Below are 24469 nucleotides of genomic sequence, written 5' to 3'. Positions count from 1 at the left end.
AAAACAATTAACGTAACCACAACGTTGTAAACTAAAAACGAACGAGAAGGTCAAATCTTGACTACATTTTAATTAATCACAGGAAAGCAGCAACTTTGTTACAAATTTATTTTGTTTTACCTAAAAAATAAATCTTATGTAAGTAAAGGTCGAAAAAGTCACGATTGAGGATTCTAAAAAAAAAAAAAAAAACATTTGAACAGGCTATTGAATTACAGTGTAACTGCCATAGCAAAGAACATTGTCGTGATGTAGAGTATATAGTAACAATTGAGTTGAGTTGCAAATACTATACAGGTGATGTCTTGTGATTTCTTGCTGTTTTTGGATGAAGATATATTTACCACCATATTTTTCGTTCTAGAAGACTCTTTAATGGAAATTAGGAGATTAGACAATAAATAAATATTATAGACTCTAAAAATTGCAATAAATCTAAATTTTTTGACATATTGAAATATTTATTGTGCTTTGGGTCCAACTATGTTAACACTGTCATAAGCTCATAAGCGTAATGAGTATTTACATCATATAACATGTTTTTAATATTTCTCATTATTCGTTATTGTTTTTGCTCGTTAAAAACTAATAAGATACATTTTAACTTAATAGTCATCAATCAGTTAATTGTTTCATGTTGTTATTTTTTGATAGTTTAGTTTAAACAAAATAAAAATTAATCTAAATTAATTATTGGGAGTAATATTTGTTCGCAGAGTATGTTTCTTTGAACAGTGGAAGTGAATTGCCATAGAAACACTTGTATAATTTGAAAAGAACGTTTATTTTAATTTTACAAAACTTTACATATTTTATTCCGTGTACTTAACTCGACACTCACACAAGAAGGAACCATAGATTAACAAAATTGTTTTTTTTTAAGAATTGAGATCAAATATCAAAAAAAAAATTGTTAAATCTCAATTGGGTTGAATTACTATTGTAAGAAAATTCATATAAAATGATTAAAATAGAAGCCAAGACTTGTCAAATACTACAGAACAGATTACAGTTATATTAATATTGAAAATAAAATATTACCAACATAAAATATTAAGACGAAATTTTATTCACATGAACAATAAATAAAATAAAAAACAGCAACATTGTGTCATTTTTTCACCGACAAAAAACCGTATTACGTAACCACTCACTTAAAAGACTTAAAATGTAAAATATTACTCGAGCGGAATTAAACAACACAATGGCTTCCATTTTCACGTCTTCTCCTTCCGTGGGATACACATTTTGTGAACTTGTAGAAACGTACACCTGTAAAAATAAAAAAAAAGTTGAAAAACCTGTAAATAAGTTCTACTCACCTTTAAACTTGTATTATTGTGTCACAGTTAAATTATTATGTACTAATTACTTTATACTTATCTTTAAAGGTAAAGTCTAGCGGTTGCCCATGACTTCGTCAGCACTGAAAAATGTACCTTATAATATGCATCAGCTACATTCACGTCAGTGTCGTAAAAATCGGTCCAGCCCTTTCAGAGATTATCCGGAACAAACGCATATTTGCGGACAGACAGACAGACATACAAAAAAAATTTTATTATGTGTACGAAATATGTATTATTTTAGACATTACATGCAGGATGCATTTTTTGATAATTAGAGGTTAACAGCCAGTTATAAATGGCTATAAAATTTTAGAACTCTACTCTTAGGCAGTCTAGTTATTATGATAGTCCTCTGTTACTACCTGTGGGATTGATTCTGGTTTCGAAATTATCTTCCGGATTAAACACTCTTGATTCTTCGTCCTTATACAGATCCTGAAAAATATAATTGGGTTTATTTGACAAAAACAGAGCGTTTATAAATAAAAATGACAATAAGTACTTTTATGGAAGTTGATCAAGAAAAATCTTTGAGCCATTTGCTCGTTCGTTAAAAGAAAAGGTTTGCTAAGACTAACCTTTACTTTATAAGTTTGCTTTGGTATCTTCATCTGGTGGGCGTTAACTCTCAGTGTATACGGAGCACCGTCCTCTCGCAAGTTCACGATAGCTATAGCGTAAGATCCGTCGACCAGTTCTCGAGTCCAGATCTATAGGAAGATTAGGATTAGAAATTATTTTTGCATAGATGTAGAACATAGTCTGGAAGAACACAAAGGCTACTAATTAAGTTATTTTTTTTATATTTCGCGCGGAAGGAGTCGCGGGCGACAGCTAGTTGTTTTATAAGTTTTCAATAGATTCTTGTATAAACAGACTAGCTTTTACCCGCGACTCCGTCCGCGCGGAATAAAAAATAGAAAACGGGGTAAAAATTATCCTATGTCCGTTTCCTGGTTCTAAGCTACCTGCCCACCAATTTTCAGTCAAATCGATTCAGCCGTTCTTGAGTTATAAATAGTGTAACTAACACGACTTTCTTTTATATATATAGATTATCACCTCGCAATTGGATCCGTTCCATACTCGAAGTCCCTGCTTCCCGAGTGGGTCCTGATCGACCTTGATGATATCCTTGTTGAGGAGGATCTCCTTGAACTCCGGGCGTATGGTTGCGAGGTCCACGCTCATGAGGAGCGGCGCAGCGAGCACCGACCACACCGCCATCTGTACGCGTGCTTGGTCCAATGATAAACCAAAGTTACCAATTATCAACTGTAAACAGAAAGGAATTATAATTGCATTAAAAAAAATGCATTTTCTTCCTTCTCTTAAGGTCGTTGGTAGATAATAAAGTCTCGGCGTGGGTGCACGACGAAGAGAGACAGTATTGATAGCTTACAAGTTGAAGATCAACAGCGAGAGGAGATCAGTGAAATCAGTAAAATTTTTAAAGGGGTGCACGAGTATAGGATAGTTTTAGAATCTCAGAAATCTGACCATATCCGGGTCATTCCAATGTCCAGGTCCTGCATGTTTTACCAACTCGTCCTGATTGTCTGCGAACCACTTCATGATGCTCTTCACAGATGCCCAGGAGTCATCGATATCCCCCCAGTTGCGCCACAAGTTGCAATGTTTCTCAATCGAATCGTAGTTTGGCTACAATAAAAATTGATTTTCACATTGAATTGTTTACAAATCTATATAAGTAATCGTCTAAAATTTTTTGTTCATATTTTTGCCTCATCATGTTTCCAAATCTACTTTCTTTGCTTCCGTTTTTTTTGGCTATGAATATATGCTTCAAATATTTTACAAATGTAAAATTTTTTGCAGTACAGTTTTTACACACTTAAATACATTATTATATCTTAATAATAGCAACATAGACAATGATAGATAGCGGAGGCCTTGACTCGAACTATGACCTAACATAATGTGTAGGAATGTTTCAAATTTTTCTAACAATTATTGCATCGTTTCAGACCAAATTCCAAGCAGCTATTGTGAATTTTCTTTGTTTTTGTCAATACTTACTTTGTCCTGGTACGCCGGCCAACTGCATGAATACAACATGGGACGCCCAGTCTCATTCAGTAGTTTTCCGAAAGCGGGATAACCTAAAAATAGATATCACTGTATTTATTTTTAGAGTGATGAAGTAAATTTAATGAAGCAATTAATAATATTTTCAGAATTTATTTTTTTAGAGAAGGGGATATACGAGCGACGGGAACACCGGAGGATCAACGATGGCCATGAACATCCGCAACACTAGAGGAACTGCAGATGTGTTGGCGGTGATGGTATGCTTACTATTTTGTACCAAAGTAGTAGGTAGTAAGGGTCAAAACTTGCTAAAAATATCACGTGATTAATGTACGACCTCTTACCAGTATCCATTTTACTAGAATCAACATAGCATCCGTCAAGTTTAACATAGTCCACATCCCATTCGGCGAACGTTTTGACGTCAATCTCCTCATAGCCTAGCACTCCTGGGTATCCCGCACACGTCTTTGTTCCGTAATCCTGGTATATTCCGAACTGTAAACCTCGCTCATGGATCTACAATTTGCAAGAAAGTCACTTAGGCTTTGCTTCAATATGCATTAAGTAACTTTATAAAGAAAAAAATAACATGAATTATTGCTATGTTAATTTATAATAAACATGTAGAATGTAAAAATGTGAATGTATGTGCAAAAATAATCGTTGAGTTAAACAAAATTTCAGTTAATATTAAATAATATTTTCAAGCGCCTGTCATTTTTAAATACTAACGTAATCCGCAAGCGCTTTCATGCCGCTCGGGAAACGATGTCGATCGGCCACCATCCGGTTATCAGCATCGCGTTGCTTCTCCAGCCAGCAATCATCTATGGCTATGTAGTTATAGCCAGCAGCCAGATACCCTTCCTTTACCATGATATCAGTAGTACGTTTTATCAGGGCTTCGCTGCAATTTAAAAAGAACATGACTTTGAACAGCGGGGTCTCATTTCGTCTGTATTTAATGTTTTTGTTTTATTAATTTAAGTTTACTTTCGTATCTTGTGGTCTTATATTTTCATAGAAATATTTTTGCAATTAATTATAAGTATTATAAAACAGTATGAAAAATCTGAACCGCAATTTTTTTCAAGGTCATTTTTCGCTTAAGTGTGTAAGAGGCTGGTTGCTTAAGTGGCTGGTAAGTTATTTTTAAAAATTGCAAATAGAAAAAAAAAACGTCAATTGAATTTACCTTATACATTCTTGAGGGTACTTCTTGCAGTCTGTGATGCACCTAAACCTTTCCCAAGTAAGCCAACCCATGGGTGGCGTCAGCGCCAACCCATTATTAAGAGATAGACATGAAGGCAGTAACCACAGAAATATATACAATAATATCTGCAAAAACATAATAAAAGCTTGTTAATTTTCATTAAATATTTCGTTATGTACCTATAGTAATATATATATCAAGGAGTATGTAAAGGAGCTGTATGAAACTATAACACTATAAATTATTTTATAAATATTTTTTATTTTATAAAAATGTTTTTACTTTTTAATATTCGTGACTTTTCATCACTAAATCGATTGCAATTTAACGATTAGAATGTCACGAATTTTGTATAGAGACACTATGATGTGCTATTGGTTGATGATTTTTAAATAAAACATTTTCTATGTCGTACGTGCTAAAATCATTAGGGATAGACAGAGATACAACGCGTTTTATAACGTGGTTTTCTATCATAATAAATGATACAAAAGAGATTCCTATTCATAATGATTTGCCAGTTTGGAAGTAACAAAATATTACGAACTCTATTGCAGACTAGATTATTAAACAATTGAGAAAAAATTGTAATAATTGGTAAGTACTTACTTCCATTGTCGTTTTGGACATTATTTTTATTATTTTATTGTATTATTATATTGAATCACTTATCGCTACTATGGCTGGTTTTCAAAAGCAACGTTACGTATGCGGTGTTAACATTCCCCTGAGGGGTTTATATTGATACACTGCAGAGTGGAGTGCTGATAAGCTCATCGTGGCATTGGCACTGCACAGCGGGCAGTTATCTAGCTCTAAGGGTGGTCTTTCACTAATGCTTAGTGACACAGTACAAAGAATATTAGAAAAAATTCAAATATTTACTATGGATTCAAATATTTAAGATGTGTGCAAATGGATTTGACGGAGGAGGGGATGCATTGGCAGGAGAAATATATTCTTTCCGTGCGTCCCATCCTCCGTCGATTAAAGTTAGGCAATTGTATAGCAAACACATCTGCAATTGCATAATGACTATTGGCAGCGGTCGCTTTGCTATTTCAGCGAATTTAGGTGACCATTTGCTTGTTACGATTTGGCCTTACGATAAAAAAACATAAACTTAGGTCCTAGATTATTTGATAGGGATTTATGCGCTTTTCTATCCATATTTATACGTATTTCGTAATTATTGTCGCTCCTTTATTTATTGCGAAAATTTTACTTATATGTTCAAATGTTAGAACATTAAATAGTATAGTAAAATTAAGTACAGTTTTAATTTCATAAGAATTTATGCTATTTTAGCTTATTGTTCACTTTATTGGAAACGCACCTTAACATGCATTTTATCAACACAAATAAACATTGTTAAAATAGTTAAAAATAAAGTTTTAGATACCTTAAATTCGTATTAGAAAATGTTAGAATTGTTATCTTTTACAAAATAGTATACGACTGTTATTTTCATTTTATGCATTTACGTCACTAATTTACGTAATGCATAAAAGTAAAAATAATGAATACTTAAAATAACTTGTTACATTTAGTTTTTTTATCTGTTAATATGTTGTCATGATGAAAGAACTGACCAAAATAAAAACATATCAGCATCATTAACATTATCGCTGTATGTTTGTCCACAAAATTAACTTCCCTAGTTTTAGAACTGTTCATTAGTTACCAGTGATGAAAAATGGACGCCCTAATAATAGAAATTTAGTTGATTTAATGCAGCAATTTAACAATGATAACACAACCGTAGACATAAACATAAGGTTTGTAAACAAAGAAACATCACTCACCACAATAATGGGTCGATACCATAACTCTAATTATAGTTGGTAACATCGAAAAATTCGTAATTTAAATTCAAGATAAGGTGGAATTAGTTTGTATAAATTCATAAATGTTAAAAAAATAGTCTAAACAAAACTCAAAATAATTAATATTTAATGTTAAATGTTATACGTGGTTTATTATAACCTTAAAACTAACTTCCGAAAGAGATTTAGGTATTTAAATAAACACTACAATCGTTTGAAGAATTACTAAGCTCGAGACATTGCTTTTTATTTACTTACTAAGTCCAAAACAATATGAAAACAGTACGATAATTTTCTATACCTATTTAAAAATGTTCGGTATGATAACACGATGTCGACTAACCGCTAAATGAGCAATGAAAGTGACTTAATGACTTGTCAAGTAAGCAAACGGAATTCTAAACAGAGCATGGGATAAACGCTTTCTTTGCGTTTCCACACTTCCTTCGTACAAGTTAAATATATACGGAACTCTGTGCAGTTATTCGTCGGTTTTTATACATTGTACCTATGAAGATTATGGTATTATTCTTTGCCTTGATTGCAACATCGCCTTCTACCCCAAGATGGGTTAATTTAATCTTCATTCAATCAGTAATCAAATCCGAAATAAACCTGCTAAAAATGTCAGGTTAATGTATGTATTTAGTTCATCCCTGAGCCCCCATAGCGTGAGGAACTACTGAATACCACAGGCAGGTGACAAAAACCATTCCATTAGCATACATTTCAATTTCAATTGTGTTTTAGGAACTTTCAGTTCGCTGAAGTATGTCATAAGCATTTCATTTAACTAGTATACAATATACATACATGCATAACGATTTACAATATTTAAATGGAGAGTACATTTCACTGGGTTTTCGTATTCGGAGTCTTAGGGCATATATCATCCTGATATTATAAATGCGAATTTTTGGATGGATGGATGGATGTTTGTTTGAAGGTATCTTCGAAACAGCTGAACGGATCTTGATGAAATTTGGCATAGATGTAGAACATAGTATGGAAGAGCATAGGCTACTTACTACCTTTTTTTTTAATTCCGCGCTGCGAAGTCGTGGGCGACAGCTAATATTACAAATTTTTCGTAAAGTATTTTAATAATCGAGAGGTTTTTAGAATCTTTTTAGTTGTTCTTCTAAGACCGTAGTGAGATGACTACATTGATTGCGTTTAACTTTATCCTTACACTTATATTAATTTATATCAACGCTTGTCAATAGAATATTGTAGCGCATCTTATTTATATTTCCTCTTTCAAGACTGCCCACTGAATGAAAATACTGATGTCGGCAATTTGATTCAAGCCATTGTTATTTAAATATTTAGTATTAAAACGTCACAGTGATGATTTACTAAAGACATTTTGACTTTCAAATTAACGGCGCCAAAGCTGTGACAATACGATAAAAGTGTAGTGGGAGTAAGAGTGCGATGACGAGTTCAAATCCGGTTTAGAAATTACGCACATAAAAGCCGTGAAAAACTCAATTATCTGAATTTTTTGAAAGAGACTAAAAGGATCAGTTGGTCAAGCCTTTTGGCAACGGAATCTCGGTGAGTTTATGGCTAAAATAGTCTGGTAAGTTCAAATAAAACACATTCATTCATATACAAATATTACTTTTAAAAAAAACGTGAGCCGTCATGGGACGCCTGGCAGATGTGAAACATCGTGTGTACAAGTAATATGCATAAAAGATAATATTATTAAAATGTATATATATATATATATATATGTATACCTCAGTATAGCGTGGCGACCCGTCGCCACACCGTACACTCTACTACACATAAAATATATATATATATATACCTTAGTATAGCGTGGCAACCCGTCGCCACGGCAAGCGCCGCCACGCCAACAATTCGGTTTACAAGTGAGCCTATAGATGTTTCACATCAAAAATGCAACAGGTATGTTCATAAAAGTGTTTCGAACTTTTGACACAAAATAATCCTAACTATACATAATTCTTATTCAAAAGCGTGAAAGCAGGTGCTTGTATCTGGTAATCCGAAGCAGATGCGATATGATCAACCAAATGTCACCTTTGCAGGTACCGTACAAAACCTGTCCAGACAACCTGAATTTGGTCAATAGCGCATTTTTTCGCTGGTATTGCTTATCAATATAAACAATGCTGATGAGTCATATCTTGCAACACATTTTAAAATTTGCTTTGTAAATCGCTTTATATTATAGGAAAAAAAGTTTGGCGAATTCAAATAGTCTTCAAATTAAGTATAAGTCGAATTGCACGCCTCGTTCCTTTTTTTAAATCTGTTAAAAATCAATTTAATAAACAAGGAAGTTTGACTGGCAGGAGACGGCGCAAGACAGGCGACTTTGGCGATTGCTTATGTCGGAGGCCAAGGCCGGATTATGTAAACGAGGAAATTTTATTCTTGAAAGTTTTCCTTATTCCGAAGAGAATAGAACTCGCATATGGGAAACACACATCAACTTATTCGAATTTAAGGCCATTTGATAGCCTACACAAATTATAATTTGCGTAGGCTTTCGTAGCTTACAATAACATAACATAATGACGGAAACGCTGCCTAAGGCGCTGGAAATATGGTATGGGGGCGCGCGCATGGCGCCAAATGATCAAATGTTTATAATATACTTGACATAAATATTTATACTTGTCTCATTCTGTCGTAATATAAATTTCTTAGTATTTTTTAAAGTATTTTTCGAACCTCTGCTTATCATGTCAGGGGTTAGTTTTACGAAATAAAAGGTCCTACAACTACAGTGAATTATGGCTTAACCGCGAATATAAAATCTTCGCCATATTGCGGAAAAGTAAGAAACCAATTCCTTTGCGCACATTATGAAGTGATATAAAGATGTTCGAGTCCCTCCCCCATGTCAAGATTTTTACACTCTTGCTAGGATTATAGTTTCGTTCACTTGGAATAAGTTACTTAGGTCTTATTTTTATTAAGATGCATTAATTACCATGTTCTAAAAATAGATACACTTTTCTTAAAAGATAAAATTCATGAAATAACTAAACATTTCACAACTTATTGTAAATATTGTCGGACTATATTAAGTAGCGTCAACGCATAAAAGCGACAGTTGCGTTTGATTCTGCGCTACGATTATTTGTGAAACGGAACGTAGCCGCGCCAAACGTAAACAAAGAAAATCATAAGCGTGACGTTAATTTGAAAATTTACATAAAAAACAAGTGAAATGCTAAATGAGAGTGGTGTTAATTTTAATTATTAATGCGTTACCTTATAAAGTGATAATAAGAACTTTCGTAATCTAAACATAACTGTGATATTGCCAACGGAAGTCCTACAGGAAATGGGGACCGACAATTCGCACACCCGGTGATTTCTAATGTAGTTCGCTTTGAGGAGGACCATGGGTGCAACGTACAAGCAGTTGTTTAAATTATACGATTTAATTCAAAGTGGCGATATTAGGTAGGTAGTAGTGATGATATTCAATATTTCATTATAAGTTATTTATTTCGAAGATTGCGCAACTCTCCTTTGAAACAATATGTGCGTAGGAGTGTGGATTTCGAAACGCCTTTGCGCATTATTTTTTGTATATAATTAAAAAAAAGAAAATTATCTGCTGTTATGCTGTAGTAACATTTAATAAATTTTGTTACAGATCAATTAAACCGTTTCTCGAAAATGAATCCATAGAAATTAACGACATTTTACCATGTAAAGGTATAGGAATTTTACACTTAGCAGTAGGAATAGATCCTGTAGAAAAATCTAAAGAGTGCACGGAAATAATATTAAAACATGGAGGAAATCCGAATTTGTGGTAAGTTATTTTATTATTATTATATTATATTAATCTAAGATAAATCTTTATTGACTTCGAATTTGTCTATTGAATTAGTTTTTTTTTTATCTTATTGGAATATGGCAGATTTAAGATATAATAGATGAAAACAAAACTCTGCAACACAAGTATTCAATTATTACACAATATTTAAAGTACCCTTTTTTCCTTAGTTTTTGTTTTCTTAAAATTTAAGTTCTCTGTGTAAAAGGATAAGTACTGTGATTTATTTTTTATATCAAATTATGGAACTCTATTATTCATTAGAAGCCAGACTGTTGGAAATTCTGTATTGTGTAGTATTGCTTAGTTCAGATGTTAAACCGATTTAAACAGGATACCCTCTTATAATCATATAAAAATCTAACAAAAATCTCAAGTATTATGAAGACGGCTAAAAAATAAATATTTTAGGTTTTGGAAGGTCTTATATATCTGTATGAGTACTTACTAGAACTACTTTTACAATATCTTACTATACTAAGTGCTTAAATTACAAAGTTAGACTAACATTAATACATAATTTGAGGAAAACTTCTGTTAAACCACAAAGGCTTGAACTTATCCTAAGTTAGAGGTGACTTTTAACTAAATCTTATGATGCTAACCATGGTATTCTGAGACCAAAAACTCTGTTTAAAATATGTTATCTTTGTTTTGTTAAATATAATAACAGGGATGAAAATATGTTTCATACAGAGATTATCTCAGAAACTAAACTGTTAAAAATACTGACAAATTTCTCGTTCAGACTAATAGATAAATTGAGGTAAAACCTCAGTGAATTACAGTGAATTTTAATTCCCAAATATAAAAGAATTTTTTATATTTGGGAATTAAAAATCATTACTCACACCTTTGAAGTATATGTATGAAAAATTGAATATGCTGTGATTTGGGAATCTTTTTTTGTTATGTAAATTTAAAATGAATTTATTATTTTATGTCATTAGTGACATTATAAATTACATATGCTATGATTAAATCATGCAGTGCCAACAGGAAAGGTCAATTAACCCACATCAAGTCAGCTAATCCATAATTTCCTCTTGTGCAATTATTTAGCATGAAGCAGGAAACAAATGATCATGCTTAATATAATTTTTATTGCATCATTTTTTTATTTTTTGTTGTTATCTTAGGTAGTGTTATATTAATCACCAATTTTTTATTTATTAAACAGCGTTATGCACTTCTTTTCCACATTAACTTAAACTGTGTTAAATTCCATGTTCATCTGTTCCTTTAAAAATGTGTACAAATTTTTTGCTTCATGTATATATTAAACTAGCTGTCGCCCACGATTCCGGCCACAATGTATTTAAAAAAAACATAATTAGTAGCCTATGTGTTCTTTTAGACTATGTTCATCCATGTCAAATTTCATCCAGATTTGTTGAGGCGTTCTGGAGATAACTTCAAACAAACATCCATCCATCTAAACATTTGCATTTATAATATTAGTAAGATTTTTATTGATGTTTTTTATTTAAAAATATTAAAAAAAAATCTATCACTATATAGTATCATTCATGGTTACCAAGTTTTGTTAACCACAATCATAATTTAAGTCCATATAAGCCCACACAATCTCTGTGTGGGTATACTTAATTTTATTAAGTCAAATTACCGCCCACTCTTTAACATTCTAAACTTCCATATTTGAATTGATTGATCAAACTGATTTCAACATAATTACGTAATAATTAGATTTATGCCTTTATTCCTGCCCCATTAATTAAATTTTACTATTATTAAAAATAAATTTAAAAACTAATTCTTTGATAATTGATGAGAACCATACTGTGTATTTTTTTAATACCAGTTTTTTTTTTAAATTATTTCACAATGTTAAAATCAATAGAATCCACATGATTTCAATGTAAAATGTTAGAAATAGAGTTTTTCTTATATCAAAGTGAAGGAAAACATTGTTTAAAATGTTTAGCAATGAAGATGGCATCACTCCAGTGCATATTGCTGCAATATGGGGTCGGCTGGATAACCTGAAGCTGCTCATAGGCTGCGGTGGGGAACCTTCACTGCGAGACTTGGACGGTCTGTCTGCATTTGATTATGCAGTCAGAGAACAGCAGTGGGAAGTGTATGATTATCTTCATAATGTGGAAGATCAGTTAGATGACTCAATTACATCTCCCTGCGCTTATTCTTTAGATTTAGGTGAGTTATATGTTTCTTTTGTATGCAGTGTGCATGAAATTTTTAATGTGTCTAATTTAATTGTCTGTATTTTAAATCAGTAAGCTTGCTTTTTAGTTTTGTTTATTTTGTTTTGATAAAGATATTGATTCTGGGCTTTATACTATTTTAGTAATTAAATCAAGAGTGAGGAAATATAACATTAGTTTTTTAATGTAATTTCACTGTTAAAAGAATTATTTACTAATTGTTTCAAATTAATCTTCTTCATTAAATACGCTCCTTTTAGTAGTTTTATTCGAGGATTTAAATTTTTGATTTAAATTTACTTCACTTAAAAATTAAAAATTTAAATTAAATTAATCTGGCTTGGTATTGAAAATGTAACCCATATCAATTATATATATTATATCCATTATGTTATTATTTCAAGCACAATCTTATCAAAAATTAAACCAATTAGGGTTATTAAGATCAATAACAATCTGTCGTATATTAAGTGGCCCGTTAATAGTGTCGTACAGTGCACCGGGCCATGGCAGGTGCATCACACAATTGACCTACAAAGGCTAATTCAATATAAAGATTGGAATCCATGAGTCACATTACTTCAATTGTTCTTTTAAGTAGTCTTTAAGTACTCTCGTGTTAAATATGTGGCTAGTAAGATTAGAAACCCACGAAGTTCATAGTCGTTCAGTGACATATATATTACATTAGTTATGCTCATGTATGAGTTATACAAAAAATGATAACATCTGCCAGTTTAAAACCTGTTGCGCAAGCTTGCAAGGCTAAGCAGGTGCAAACAATCTGCTATGCCTTTTTTCAACTGATGTGTTATGGAAAAATTTGTATATGTATATCGTACATAGACTAGTGGTTTGACACCATCTTACGTTCTAAATGTCGGCGATACGAATTTTGGCGTAATACTAAAAATGTTATTCACATTCCAGATAGGGTATTAGTGACAACAGACCAAATGGTTGCAGAATACAAACCTACGACTGATAATCAAACTAATAATACGACAATAAGAAAATCTGATTTAGTGCGAGACTGGTGCGAGAAAACAAGTCTCGTTATGAACAAATTATATCCGACCATATTAAATGAAACATATAGTTTATTAGAAAACGAATCCGAACCTTGGAATATAGATACAACAAATTTGACGATCGATCTCAGTAAAGAACAGAATCCACAGACTGGTGTGAACGAAACAAATTACAGTTTCAAAACATGTTTGACGAACGGCAATGACGTAGAAATAAGCGGTATTCAACGTTTAGACAAGACAATTGACAAAACAAGTACGCAACCAAAGCAAAGATATAGTGTTTACGAGAATTTCTCACTTCCTGGATCACCGAAGTGCATTACGCATAAGAATTATAATACAAAGACGAGTTTAAAAAAAACAAAAAGAAATGACCTTTGTCCTAGGATGCAGAATTTAACACTTGATCAATCTAATAGTTTATTGACTGATGATGCGTCAGTTATGGACAAGGCTATGGCGGTAGTACAGAATAGAACCAACGAATGGTTATCAAGTTGCAGTAGTGATATGTTGGAGACCAGAGCTTGTAATACCAGGAGATCATCAGCTAGTAGTGGTGTCAGCAGCAATTATTCGGGTGGGAATATTATCATAGCTAACGTACACGAGGAGTACAAGTATGAAGATAAAGAGGAAGGTGTCGTCTTGATTGAGAAACGGTTACTTCTATCACCGGTAGTGTGAGTATATTTCTTTTTTCAGTACTATAGCCTCATCTGTAGTTGTAAATAAAAAAAAATCAAAATATCTATAATTAATTGTATAGTTTCTAGTTATTACTAATTTAATTTATGGTTGTTGATAAAAAATTTCTAATGTTGAGAACATTATGAATGAGAAAGTGAGTCATATACAGTTTTGTTTCTCATGTAAATCATAAAACGTGTCTGCAATCATTTCCTTTACTTTTGCAATTTCCATGCATCCTGTTGTCATTCAATTTGCATAATTTTACGAACTTGTTTCGAAATAAAAATAAACGTGCAAATGATTTAATCGATTGAAAGTAATCAAAAATATTATTTTTAGTTAATGTTGCCTTGGAAATTCTTTTATTGATCAATTAATTACATTTCAAATATCCTTGTTCTCCGTATTTTACAAAAAGAGTGAGAGACGACAATACTGGTACATTTATTTTTTTTAATATAAACATACAAAGAAAGGTGGTAAAAAGTATGTATATCATGCCTCTTTAATATTATAAAGTTGGCAAACGAACAAGCAGCCGCTTAAATTCGCCGAAATAGCGAAGCGACCGCTGCTAATAAATCCGCGATTGCAGATGCATTATCTACCTTTAATCGACGGAGGGAGAAATGTACAGAGAGAGAATATTTCTCCTTCCTATGTCCCCTCTTCCATTAAATCCCATCCGTTCCTTACAAGGAAAAGAACTAAAATTACACCTCCGGCATACACACTCATCAGACTGTACGCGGAATTGCTTCCACTTCACACCACGTCTTCTGTGTGGTCGTTGTACTTCACTGGTCGATCCGGCCAATTCTTGCAACATATGTTATTATTGCTGGAGTCTACAACTGTTAGATGTCTAAGCTAAATCTTTATTCTCTGTCTACATTTATAAATAAAAATAATTTCAGTTTGCCAGTCGATGAAGCAGATATGACAACACCAGACCAGACTATTCTGTCCGTCGCATCTTCTCTGCCTTCCACAATGGACTATGACGTCAACACACTCAGATCCGAGCTCATGAAGCTAGGCTTTACACCTGGACCTATACACGAAAACACTAAAACATTGTACCTCAAGAAGTTACAAACGCTCAAGAAAACACCGATCGTTGTCACCAAAGAGGGAAAATGTAAGTAATTTTGAAACCTTTTTTTGTTGATTTGTCAAAACTCTGTCATATTTGATTTATTTATAAATTTTGTATTTGTTTACTTTAGTTATATTTTAGAGGATTATTTATTTTAAAATGATTTTACGAGTATTAAAATTTACGGTACAATTTGAAAAAATTAATTTAAGAAGAGGTGTTAAAATATTACATTTATAAAAATTTAATTAATCATTAAAAAAATATAAAACTTTCGTAAATTTTAAATGAACTACAAAATACATTAATGTTCAGAAATAAACAATTTCATGATATAAATAAGCGAATTTTAGGCAACCTATTAATAAATAATTAAAATTTCAGCTTACAGTGTAGAATTACAAAAATCAATTCGATCATCGGATTGGTTAAATGATCTGACGCCATACATTGAGTTGGAGAAAAAAGCGCGAGCGGATTTCGCCAACCCCAATAAGAAATGGCGGGAAGGAACAACTAAAACCTCATTTACCTACCTTTTATTGGACCCAAGACTTACTGACAATTTACCACTTAAAGCTAATAAACAAAATCCTCACGAACTATGGGGAACTTTCATCAATTCTATTTTTTATGTAGGAAAAGGTTAGTATTTTTTTATACTAATCGTTGGTTTCTGAGACCATGTATAAAACTTATCGTCGTCTTTGACAAAATAGAGATAGTAATATGTTTTATACAAGCATTTTGGTCTCAGAAACCTAAAAAAAACTAACCTACGTGAAAGTTGTGACCAGGATATCAGAAACTTGAAGATAGGATGGAAAAGTTAATAAAACTAATGTTTGATTTATTAAAATTCCAGGTAAACGTTCAAGACCTTACTCTCATTTATATCAAGCACTCACTTTATGGAAGAGAGATTTTAAAACATCCAATGACAAAAAGGTTCAGCAGATCCTTGACATTTGGTCGGACAAAGTGGGTGTGATATGTCTTCATATATTTCAAAATGTTATCCCCGCTGAGGCGTTCACATACGAAGCTGCGATGATCGATGTACTAGGGTTGCAGAACTTGAAGAATATAAAGAGTGGGAATTACTATGGAGTTGCGGCGTCTTGGCCTCTTAAAGAACGACGTATGCTCGGCCTCTACCTCTTGTACAAGGCCATGCAAATATTCCTCACCGAGGGAGAGAGGCAATTGAGACCAGACGATATAGACTGACTTTATATTTATTTTTAATAAATATATATTTTGCGTATTATAGCATAATAAAGATTACAGTATTATTATTATTTAGGTATTTTTACGTAAACTTGCCGTAATTATAATGTGTTTTATTTGAAATTAATTCTGTACCTGTATTTTCTATTTTCATACTAGTTTCCGTTTAATTTGGAAGCATGTCTGTATGTACAGCCAAAGATATTGTGTCCTTTAATTTTTAAACCTTGCACTAAATTTTACCAACATTTTGTGTTATTTAGCATTTGTCTTTTGACTTTAATTTTAAGCTTTAACTTTATTTATTAACTGTCTCCGATAATTATAAGTTACCATAAAACGAATTGATTATAAACATTATTTTTACCTAGTCAATTTTACTAAACTTACTAATTTTAGTGCGTAATTTAATAACGATATAGTTTATAAGCGTCCAAAATTATGTATAAGGAGTTTACTAAAAATAAAACACGATGCTAAGAAATAATTTATTTTTATTCCGTTTTTTAACTTCCTCCAATTTCTCTTCTAAGAAAAATCAAACTGATTTTAGTTACATCAAAAACAATACACAAATATTTGATATACACAATAGATACAAGACGACGAAGAGGCGACGCGACAAACTTCGCATCAGGTTTCGCATCCAATGAGTAAAAAGAAAACAATCAGTCTATGTTTATATTCCGTCGACGATAGACGTAGCGCTGCGTGAGATCATGTTAGTCATACACGCTCCCACAACATTCATACAACATTAGTACAAATATAATTGCAATTTTCACGGAGCACGCACAAAAACATTTTCCATTTATGAAAATATTAATAAGAAAGTTACAAAATGATTTTTAAATTATCCTTCCCATTCATTTTCATTAATTGATTTATATTAATTTATAATAATAAGGTGTAACACATACTACGGTACGATATAACAAATCACAGTAAAAGAATAATCGATATGCTTATAATTCTTAAATTTCAAAAGTAAAATTAATTGCAATAAAACTTGTAAAAGGTAAGAAAGAAAGAAAAAAGTGACAAATAAATCAATCGATATCATTTATGCCCGTTTTTGTAATGCTCCGTGAAAGGGACACAAACTCATACCATTCTTTGAAGGTACTTTTTAATTAATTTATTTATATTTTAGTTCAATTATTGAACAACAAAATAAGTAGTATTTGCGAGAACAACTGTATTTAATTATAACTTTACAAAAAATAAAAAAGAGAGCCGCCTGCATACAAATAAAATTTATTTATTGTACAAAATAGATGAATCATTTTCTCGCTTCGACAAATTAAAATAAAATTAGAGCTCATTGTTATTACATCTCGGTTAGCATTATGGCTCTTAATGCTTAAAGAATAAGATTTAAAACGGCCTGATCTCTTTAGATTTATTTGGCCAAATTATACTTTTTTCGACTTAGCTTAGGAAATAACAGTTTGTACTGAAGAAGCTCTAACTGTTTCAATTTTATTTATAAACATAGTTTAGGCAGTCGCACGATGACTTTGGAAAAAGCAATATTATAATATTAATAAGTAAATAATAATTGTAAAAACAAAATTTCACTGGTTTCCAGTTGTCAACATAAATCTTTTTTATATAAATTGGGTATTTAGGCCCCGCTTCCTTCTATAAATATCGGGTTTTGTTTATCGGACAGGTACGTTCGTACATTGAATAAAATATTAAATTATAGAAAAACAAATCTCTACAAAGTATTTGTTGATCTAAATTGAAGTGTTTTACTACTAAAATTTTTCTACAATTCCACAAAGTACACATCTTTACGATTGAAAATTACAGAGCATTAGTTACGGCTTTTTTTTCAATAGTAATATAGATTAAAAAAAAATGTTGCAACAGTCGTATGAACAATTCGACTGGAAGACTTGTATGAAATACACCCACACAAAAACGGGATATAATAGGAAGTACTAAGAAACAAGATTAAATCGTAAATTTGCCGACCTTACCTAGCGTGCTTCAGTGTGGGCTCGGGAGTCTATCAAAATATCGGAATATGAGATTATTTTTCGTTTACAATAATCATTATAAGCCAGACATACATTACGCACAGCGATAGTCAAACACTCCACGATTCTATAGGATGCTCTACGTTATATTAATAGTCGTTCCTCATCATAATTGAGACAGAGTACGATTTGTGCACACTACGACTCATATTGATCACACTGACGCCTTTAAACTTAATCTACCTTAATTATATTATTTTAACTTTATGTTTATAAACTAAGGTACGCTTGCTTTTGTTATCTTGTGGAATGCTATTATCTCGAAAATCTCACTGCAACGGATTCGTTGATACATCGAACAGCGACCTTGCAATCAGTACGATGTCCACAGGGGAAAGGAGGGGGGGGGGGGATATAATTCGATGTTTTATATTACAATTACTGCATTGGACTCTAATGTAAGGGAATTTACACATAAATCTAATATGTACAAAACTAGTTTGTGCATTAACTAGTTAACATATAAAAAAACAGGTTCCAGTGAGAGGGGACAGCGAGTGCGAAACTTCCAACTGCGTCCACAATAACTTGACCAATGTTCAACATACATTCGAGAGTTCTCGGAACACAACACTATACTTCAGGTAACTATCGGTTCGCACACATCTAACATTCAAAGCGCACGTCACATTTTCTACACTCGTGTTTGAATTACGCGAAATCACAGAGTTTAATTATGGCTAGGGGATAAAGTCTACCGGAACTCGGTCATAGTTCGACTCGGTGGTCCCGGTCATTGTCACGTCACTGCACTTGCACTATGTCACTATCGGTGAGTTTAACTTCATCTGGGCTGCACGTCCTCTGAGGCGGCGAGTGATCGCGCGCCCTTAGTGTGGGTTGGTCCTTATTCTGGGAGTATTCCTTTCATTTTGGCGGCGTGGGGAAGGAGTTGACCACCGCTTGCGTGCTCGCTAACACCGCAGCCGCTGCAAACACACAATCCTCCATTAATGTCTCGCTCCTCTCTCATATCTCTCCCATTATAAATGCATCTCTCTGTACATTGGTTATACAAGCTGCGCGGGGTTCGGCCGCTTATTTGCCGAATGCTATCGCGCCCCTGCAACCAAGCATATTATACACCTTATCGTATTATTATTGCTATATTTTTAACAAAAAAAAAACACTAAATAACTTCTAAATGTTAATTGATGGCTTTAATTAAATAAAAAGTTTACAGTAATCAACCGATTCTATTATAAAGACACTTTAGAAATCTGAATCTGAATAAACTGACGGTAGTTCTTCAAGTAAATATAAATTATAATTATTTAAAACAATTTACGAGTCCATCGTCCTATGTAACGGAATAAAAACTTTGCAATTATGTACCTAACTTGATGTTATTAAATAGGTTATGTCCTTCGTCAGTCATAACTACACATAAAATTAATGGCACTTTATCACGAAGGTAATAAACTTCAAGCATATCATAAATATATTGTAATATTTATTACAAATTTAAGTATTTATTTAAAATGTTTACTGGCCATTGAAATTTAAATAAAGACAAACGATAATTATAGAAATATGGTTATATTGAATTGAATAATAAAAAAAATCTCCGAAACTATACAATTTGTAACATTAAAATAACAACGAAATAAAATATATTTAGCCTTAAGAATTACTACTTTTAATTTATTTAATTATTATTTTTATTTATTTTAATAAATTAATTTTATATTCAAAGTATGTTTTAGATATAAATATTTTGTTAACAGACCTGGATATGGGGGGGGATAGAGCGGGTAGCCGAGACCGACGTGTGTGTGGTGGTGTGTATGAACATGGCGCTGTGGCGGCGGCGACCGGGCGCCGTCCTTGGGCGCCTCCGCCCTCGGCGCCTTCCCCACCGGCGACTTGGCATGCTCCTGCAGCTCGTGGATCTTATGAGCTCCGTGTGCCCCGTGGCCCCCGTGACCCCCGTAGTACTGCCCCGGTGGCAATAGTTCCAGCTTCCCCGGCGCCCCGGGACGTGATAAGTCCTCGGGGGCATGATACCTTGGTACCGACCACCCGGGACCGTACCCGCTCACCAGCATGGGGCTCAAGGGGGCTCGGTACACGGGGTCGAACGGTAACGCCCCGTAATGTGGAGGCTGCATGTAAGGCGGGAGGTAGTACTGTGACGTCGGCGGTGGAGGCGGCCCTTGTGTTTCTGTTGTCGGTTTCTGACCTTCTTGTTTAACCTGTAATTATAATTAAAGAAATATTTAAAAAAATCCTTCTTTTAACTAGAATAGTAAAACTTGGAGGTAAATTACGTTACTTTTAATATTATTGGAACACCTGCGGTAACAGGGAAGCATAGCTCACCTTGACTTCCTCCTTGGGTTTGTCGTCCTTGTCTTTGGGCGGGGGCTTGTGCGCGGGTTGCGGGGTGCGCGGCGGGCCGGTGTTGCCCCCGCCCCCCGGCCCGCCCGCAGCGCCCGGCATGCCCGGGGGACCACCGGGCTTCACATCACCGCCCTCTTTGCGTCTCTGTTCCAGGCTCATGTAGTACCTGAAAATATATTACGGTCATATTCATTATTACTTCATTAAAAAGAGACAGATGCTAAGCCGTGTGTTCCGTCTTCTCAAATTAATTTGGTCAAAAACGATTCAACGAGTCAACGGTCAAGACTTTACTGTACATATTCAATAATTTGAATCTGATAGGACCTTACCTTCTTAATTCTTCTTCCCTGGTATGTGGCGGTCGTTGGAATGCGTAAGAACCCATCTGTGCTTTCATCTCTATGCTCTCCTTGAGTATCTGATGGTTCTCGTTGGGCCGCGCCGGGTTCTCTTTGCCGTCGGGAGGGCGAGGCTGCTTGCTCTTGTCCAATGGGCTGGGGGTAGTTTTGGACCTGTCTCCGTCACCGTGGGACTTGCTCTTGTCTTCTAGCGGGGTTCCCGGAGGAGCACCAGATTCCACGTTGTAGGGAAAATTTTGAACGTAGTTGTATGGATAGAAATGCTGCGGTAAGACTTTTTGTGGACCGCTCTCTGGTTTGTTGTCCTGTAATTAATATTTTTTATGGTTTTAATCTAGAAATGATTTTATTGAATTTGTAAATAAAATTTGAAATGATTTTTTCTACACTCGAGGATTGAAATAAAAATTTTCGCTATGAATAATAAAAGTATTTTTGTACAAAAGAGTAATAAATTATGTTAAACGTGGTCGTTTTACGACTGAAATAATATCACATCGCAATAAAGTTAAGTCTAGACAAACATAAAACGGTCAATTTCTATATTTTATCGATAAGTATTTGAAGAAGTCTATTTTTCATAGTTCTGTTAGTTTAGTCTGTTATCAGCGTAAGATCGTGCGACAAATCTGAAATAGCATCCAATGCTGTTACCAATACGTGGTCTAATAAAATAATAGTATTAGTGAGATTACCTTGAGATCAGCTTTAGGGTCGCCTTTATTGAGGTCCTCCTTGGTCTTATCTTGTGCGGGCGGAGGTGCGGCGGGAGGGTGCGTGGGCTGCAGATACTGTGGCTGCCCGTAGTACTGTCAATTGTAAAATATTATTCAACATTATCGCTCCATTTAGCTTAATGGCGAGCCAACTTGATAATTAACTGCCTCTTGCTACCACCAGATAGTAATGATGTTGATTTTAAGTGCTATTACGACCCGACCGCACCGAAGTTATCTATTGCGAAATAAACTTTTAATGGTTTAACTTTAAATTGCTCGTATTACTTAGGATTTATTTCTTTATTTACGTTGAAGAATAACTGCGGTATATAATGAGAGAGCTTTGTGAATTTTACATTTATTTATAGTAATTGTAAAGTCTATATACTAAAAAGATTGACCAAAAAAATATTGTTATCTCTGTTTTTTCTTTCAAAAGGAATGCAAGGTATCCAGTGACATGTTTTTGTACAGTGTTCTAGTAGTGAAAACTTAAGTGATGGACTGTAGTATTAATTCAACATAGTGTGAGACTAGAAGGAAATAAGTGCGTGAGAGTGTACTAACCTGATGGTAGACGGGGAAGGGGCGATGGCTGGGCTCGGCGTCTGGCGCGCCCTCCGGCGGCGCGGCGTCGTCCGAGATGTCGGAGTAGGCGGGTGAGCGCACGCCCGGCGTGGGTGAGCGCCGTGCTCTCCGCTTACCCGGTGACTCCTCCGCCGGGGATTCCGTTGATTTACGCTCCTCAGATGGCATCAAAGCTGACCGAGGTTTCACCTAAAAAGAATATACGCTTTTATTTCTTGATAACCTAGGAATCTCAATTTGAATGAAAATAAATAAATCTTTTAGCGAACATACCTTGAATTGCGTTGGCTGTAAAGTCTGTAGCGGAGGGAGAGTTTCGGGTGGGGGCGTAGAGGGCGCCGGCGGCGTCGGAGGGCGCTCGGGCTGTGGAGTCGGCTCCGGCGTGGGCGCGAACTCCTCGGGGAACCTGGGCTGTGGCGACACCTCAACTGGCTCCGTCTTCTCTGGCGATTTCTCCGGAGACTTGTCGCTCTTTACGTCCGGAGACTTAGCGGGCGTGGGTGACTTCACAGGCGTGGCGGGGGTTGCGGGCTCCGAGGGAGGACAGGCCGGTGACGCCGGTTCCGCCGTCGGTTCCTCTAGCTCCGAACTGGAACCATCCTTGTCATCGTCATCGGGCGAGCCGTGCGCGTGCGACCGGTGATACTTGAGGCCGTTCGCGTGTTTGTATTTCTTTGAGCAGTTGGGCTCGGGACACTCTAGGAGGACGGGGTCGGGCGGGGGAGAAGTGGGAGTGGGCGGGGGTCGCTTGGCCTTGGGCGTGGGCGGCCGCTCCTCCGCCTCAGAGTTACGCTTCCTCTTGGAGTCTGGCCGTGGTGGCGTGAAGGGCGTGGGCGACGGTAGCGCGCGCCGGCCCTTAGCGCCGCCGTTACGCAACTTGCTGTGTACGGATGAGCGCGTCTCTGTGAAGTTCGTCATGTCGGTCGGCGCCGCGCCTCGGCCACGTTTTGCCCGACCTTTCGGCGTCCTCGAATCCAACTCCTCCGTCGGGGAATCACAAAACCTATAATTAAAAAAAACATTAATGATAAAAAGAAAATTTGAACAAACAAAGAACAAATGAAGGTCACTAACCGCGGCGGCGCCCAATCATGTCGCGTACAATCCAGTAGCGTACCCACGTAGGTCTTCCCCCGCCAGGTTACATTGACTACTAATACACCTGAAACAATACAAAGGGATCGTTAAGCGCATCCACACGTAGCTGCGGCTTTATGTGGATATAAATAGCGCGGGGACGGGATGAGTTTTTGTAAGAGTTGCGGCTCGAGGCGAACACGGAATGCAGCGAGGTTTATTGGTGTCGGCGAGAGCGGTTCCGATCCAATTTGTCTCGGGAGCGCTCATTTGCATAGGGGGCGCGGAGAGGCGGGCGGGAAGTACGGGGGGGAGATAGGGGGCGAGGCACGGACGTGACTTTAGCCGCATATTTAGAAACACCCGCGCCACGCTAAGCGCACCCCTGCTTATCGCGCTAGCGTGGTAACTTATGCAAATTTAATTAATCAATTTCACCCTCACTACATTGGAGCGTGATGCTACTTCATAACCATAAAATTGTATCAACATATTTTCCTTATCGTAAAAACATTGATACAATAACTGTAAAGTTTTATGTTATCGATATAGCATTGGGATTATGTTACATTTAAAAATTTATAGTCCCCCATATAAAGACAGATTTATTAGATTAAATGTTATAGTTAATAATTATTTTGCTTAGATTTTTGTCTTCAATCAATTTTGTCTTTCGTGTTTATAAACTTAATTTTGTAAACCGACAGAACACGTTCTTATACATTTACGGTTAAATACTGAAATATATTAAACAAAAAACTACTACATACTAACTACGTATCGTATGTTTATAAAAATATTTAACAACC

General features: G+C 34.9%; 3 protein-coding genes across 8 annotated transcripts in view; 1 reads left to right on the top strand and 2 right to left on the bottom strand.

Moving 5' to 3' along the window:
- Window positions 1–1112: 1112 nt before the first annotated feature.
- LOC106715842 (alpha-N-acetylgalactosaminidase) lies at window positions 1113–5281 on the bottom strand. The gene is made up of 10 exons (XM_045681421.1): window positions 5230–5281; window positions 4600–4745; window positions 4137–4311; window positions 3746–3920; window positions 3390–3472; window positions 2850–3011; window positions 2412–2624; window positions 1928–2059; window positions 1712–1784; window positions 1113–1272 (listed from the first exon to the last, which is right to left on the bottom strand). The coding sequence occupies exons 1-10, from the start codon at window positions 5248–5250 to the stop codon at window positions 1193–1195; spliced, it is 1260 nt and encodes a 419-aa protein (XP_045537377.1). The 5' UTR covers window positions 5251–5281; the 3' UTR covers window positions 1113–1192.
- A 4280-nt stretch (window positions 5282–9561) lies between these two features.
- LOC106715841 (ankyrin repeat and LEM domain-containing protein 1) lies at window positions 9562–16559 on the top strand. The gene is made up of 7 exons (XM_014509196.2): window positions 9562–9899; window positions 10096–10257; window positions 12227–12459; window positions 13398–14184; window positions 15112–15335; window positions 15678–15938; window positions 16159–16559. The coding sequence occupies exons 1-7, from the start codon at window positions 9838–9840 to the stop codon at window positions 16521–16523; spliced, it is 2094 nt and encodes a 697-aa protein (XP_014364682.2). The 5' UTR covers window positions 9562–9837; the 3' UTR covers window positions 16524–16559.
- A 1178-nt stretch (window positions 16560–17737) lies between these two features.
- The window catches only part of LOC106715756 (zinc finger protein 608-like), a 99441-nt gene continuing 92709 nt past the window's right edge, over window positions 17738–24469 (bottom strand). For 4 of the 6 annotated variants that reach the window (XM_045681710.1, XM_045681711.1, XM_045681709.1 and 1 more), the window contains 8 exons: window positions 23658–23745; window positions 22857–23586; window positions 22563–22772; window positions 21972–22085; window positions 21247–21581; window positions 20894–21080; window positions 20301–20766; window positions 17738–19500 (listed from right to left, as the gene is read on the bottom strand). In XM_045681710.1, coding sequence (XP_045537666.1) covers window positions 19439–19500; window positions 20301–20766; window positions 20894–21080; window positions 21247–21581; window positions 21972–22085; window positions 22563–22772; window positions 22857–23586; window positions 23658–23745 — 2192 coding nt within the window. In that variant the 3' untranslated portion in view covers window positions 17738–19438. Of the gene's footprint in view, window positions 19635–20300; window positions 20767–20893; window positions 21081–21246; window positions 21582–21971; window positions 22086–22562; window positions 22773–22856; window positions 23587–23657; window positions 23746–24469 lie in introns of all 6 variants that reach the window. The other 2 variants (XM_045681714.1, XM_045681713.1) reach the window with 2 other exon arrangements.

Source organism: Papilio machaon, chromosome 16, assembly GCF_912999745.1.
Source record: "Papilio machaon chromosome 16, ilPapMach1.1, whole genome shotgun sequence".
Taxonomy (NCBI): domain Eukaryota; kingdom Metazoa; phylum Arthropoda; class Insecta; order Lepidoptera; family Papilionidae; genus Papilio; species Papilio machaon.
Note: the sequence above shows the minus strand (reverse complement) of the source record. Positions and strands in the feature narration are given on the sequence as shown.

Coding starts and splice junctions, on each gene's coding strand:
- LOC106715841 (XM_014509196.2), top strand. CDS start 9,838: ATGGGTGCAACGTACAAGCAGTTGTTTAAATTATACGATTTAATTCAA. Junction 12,460..13,397: donor CGCTTATTCTTTAGATTTAG/GTGAGTTATATG, acceptor TTCACATTCCAG/ATAGGGTATTAGTGACAACA. Junction 14,185..15,111: donor TTACTTCTATCACCGGTAGT/GTGAGTATATTT, acceptor AAATAATTTCAG/TTTGCCAGTCGATGAAGCAG.
- LOC106715842 (XM_045681421.1), bottom strand. CDS start 5,250: ATGTCCAAAACGACAATGGAA. Junction 3,012..3,389: donor GGCCGGCGTACCAGGACAAA/GTAAGTATTGAC, acceptor TTTTTATTGTAG/CCAAACTACGATTCGATTGA. Junction 1,785..1,927: donor AGCAAACTTATAAAGTAAAG/GTTAGTCTTAGC, acceptor TATATTTTTCAG/GATCTGTATAAGGACGAAGA.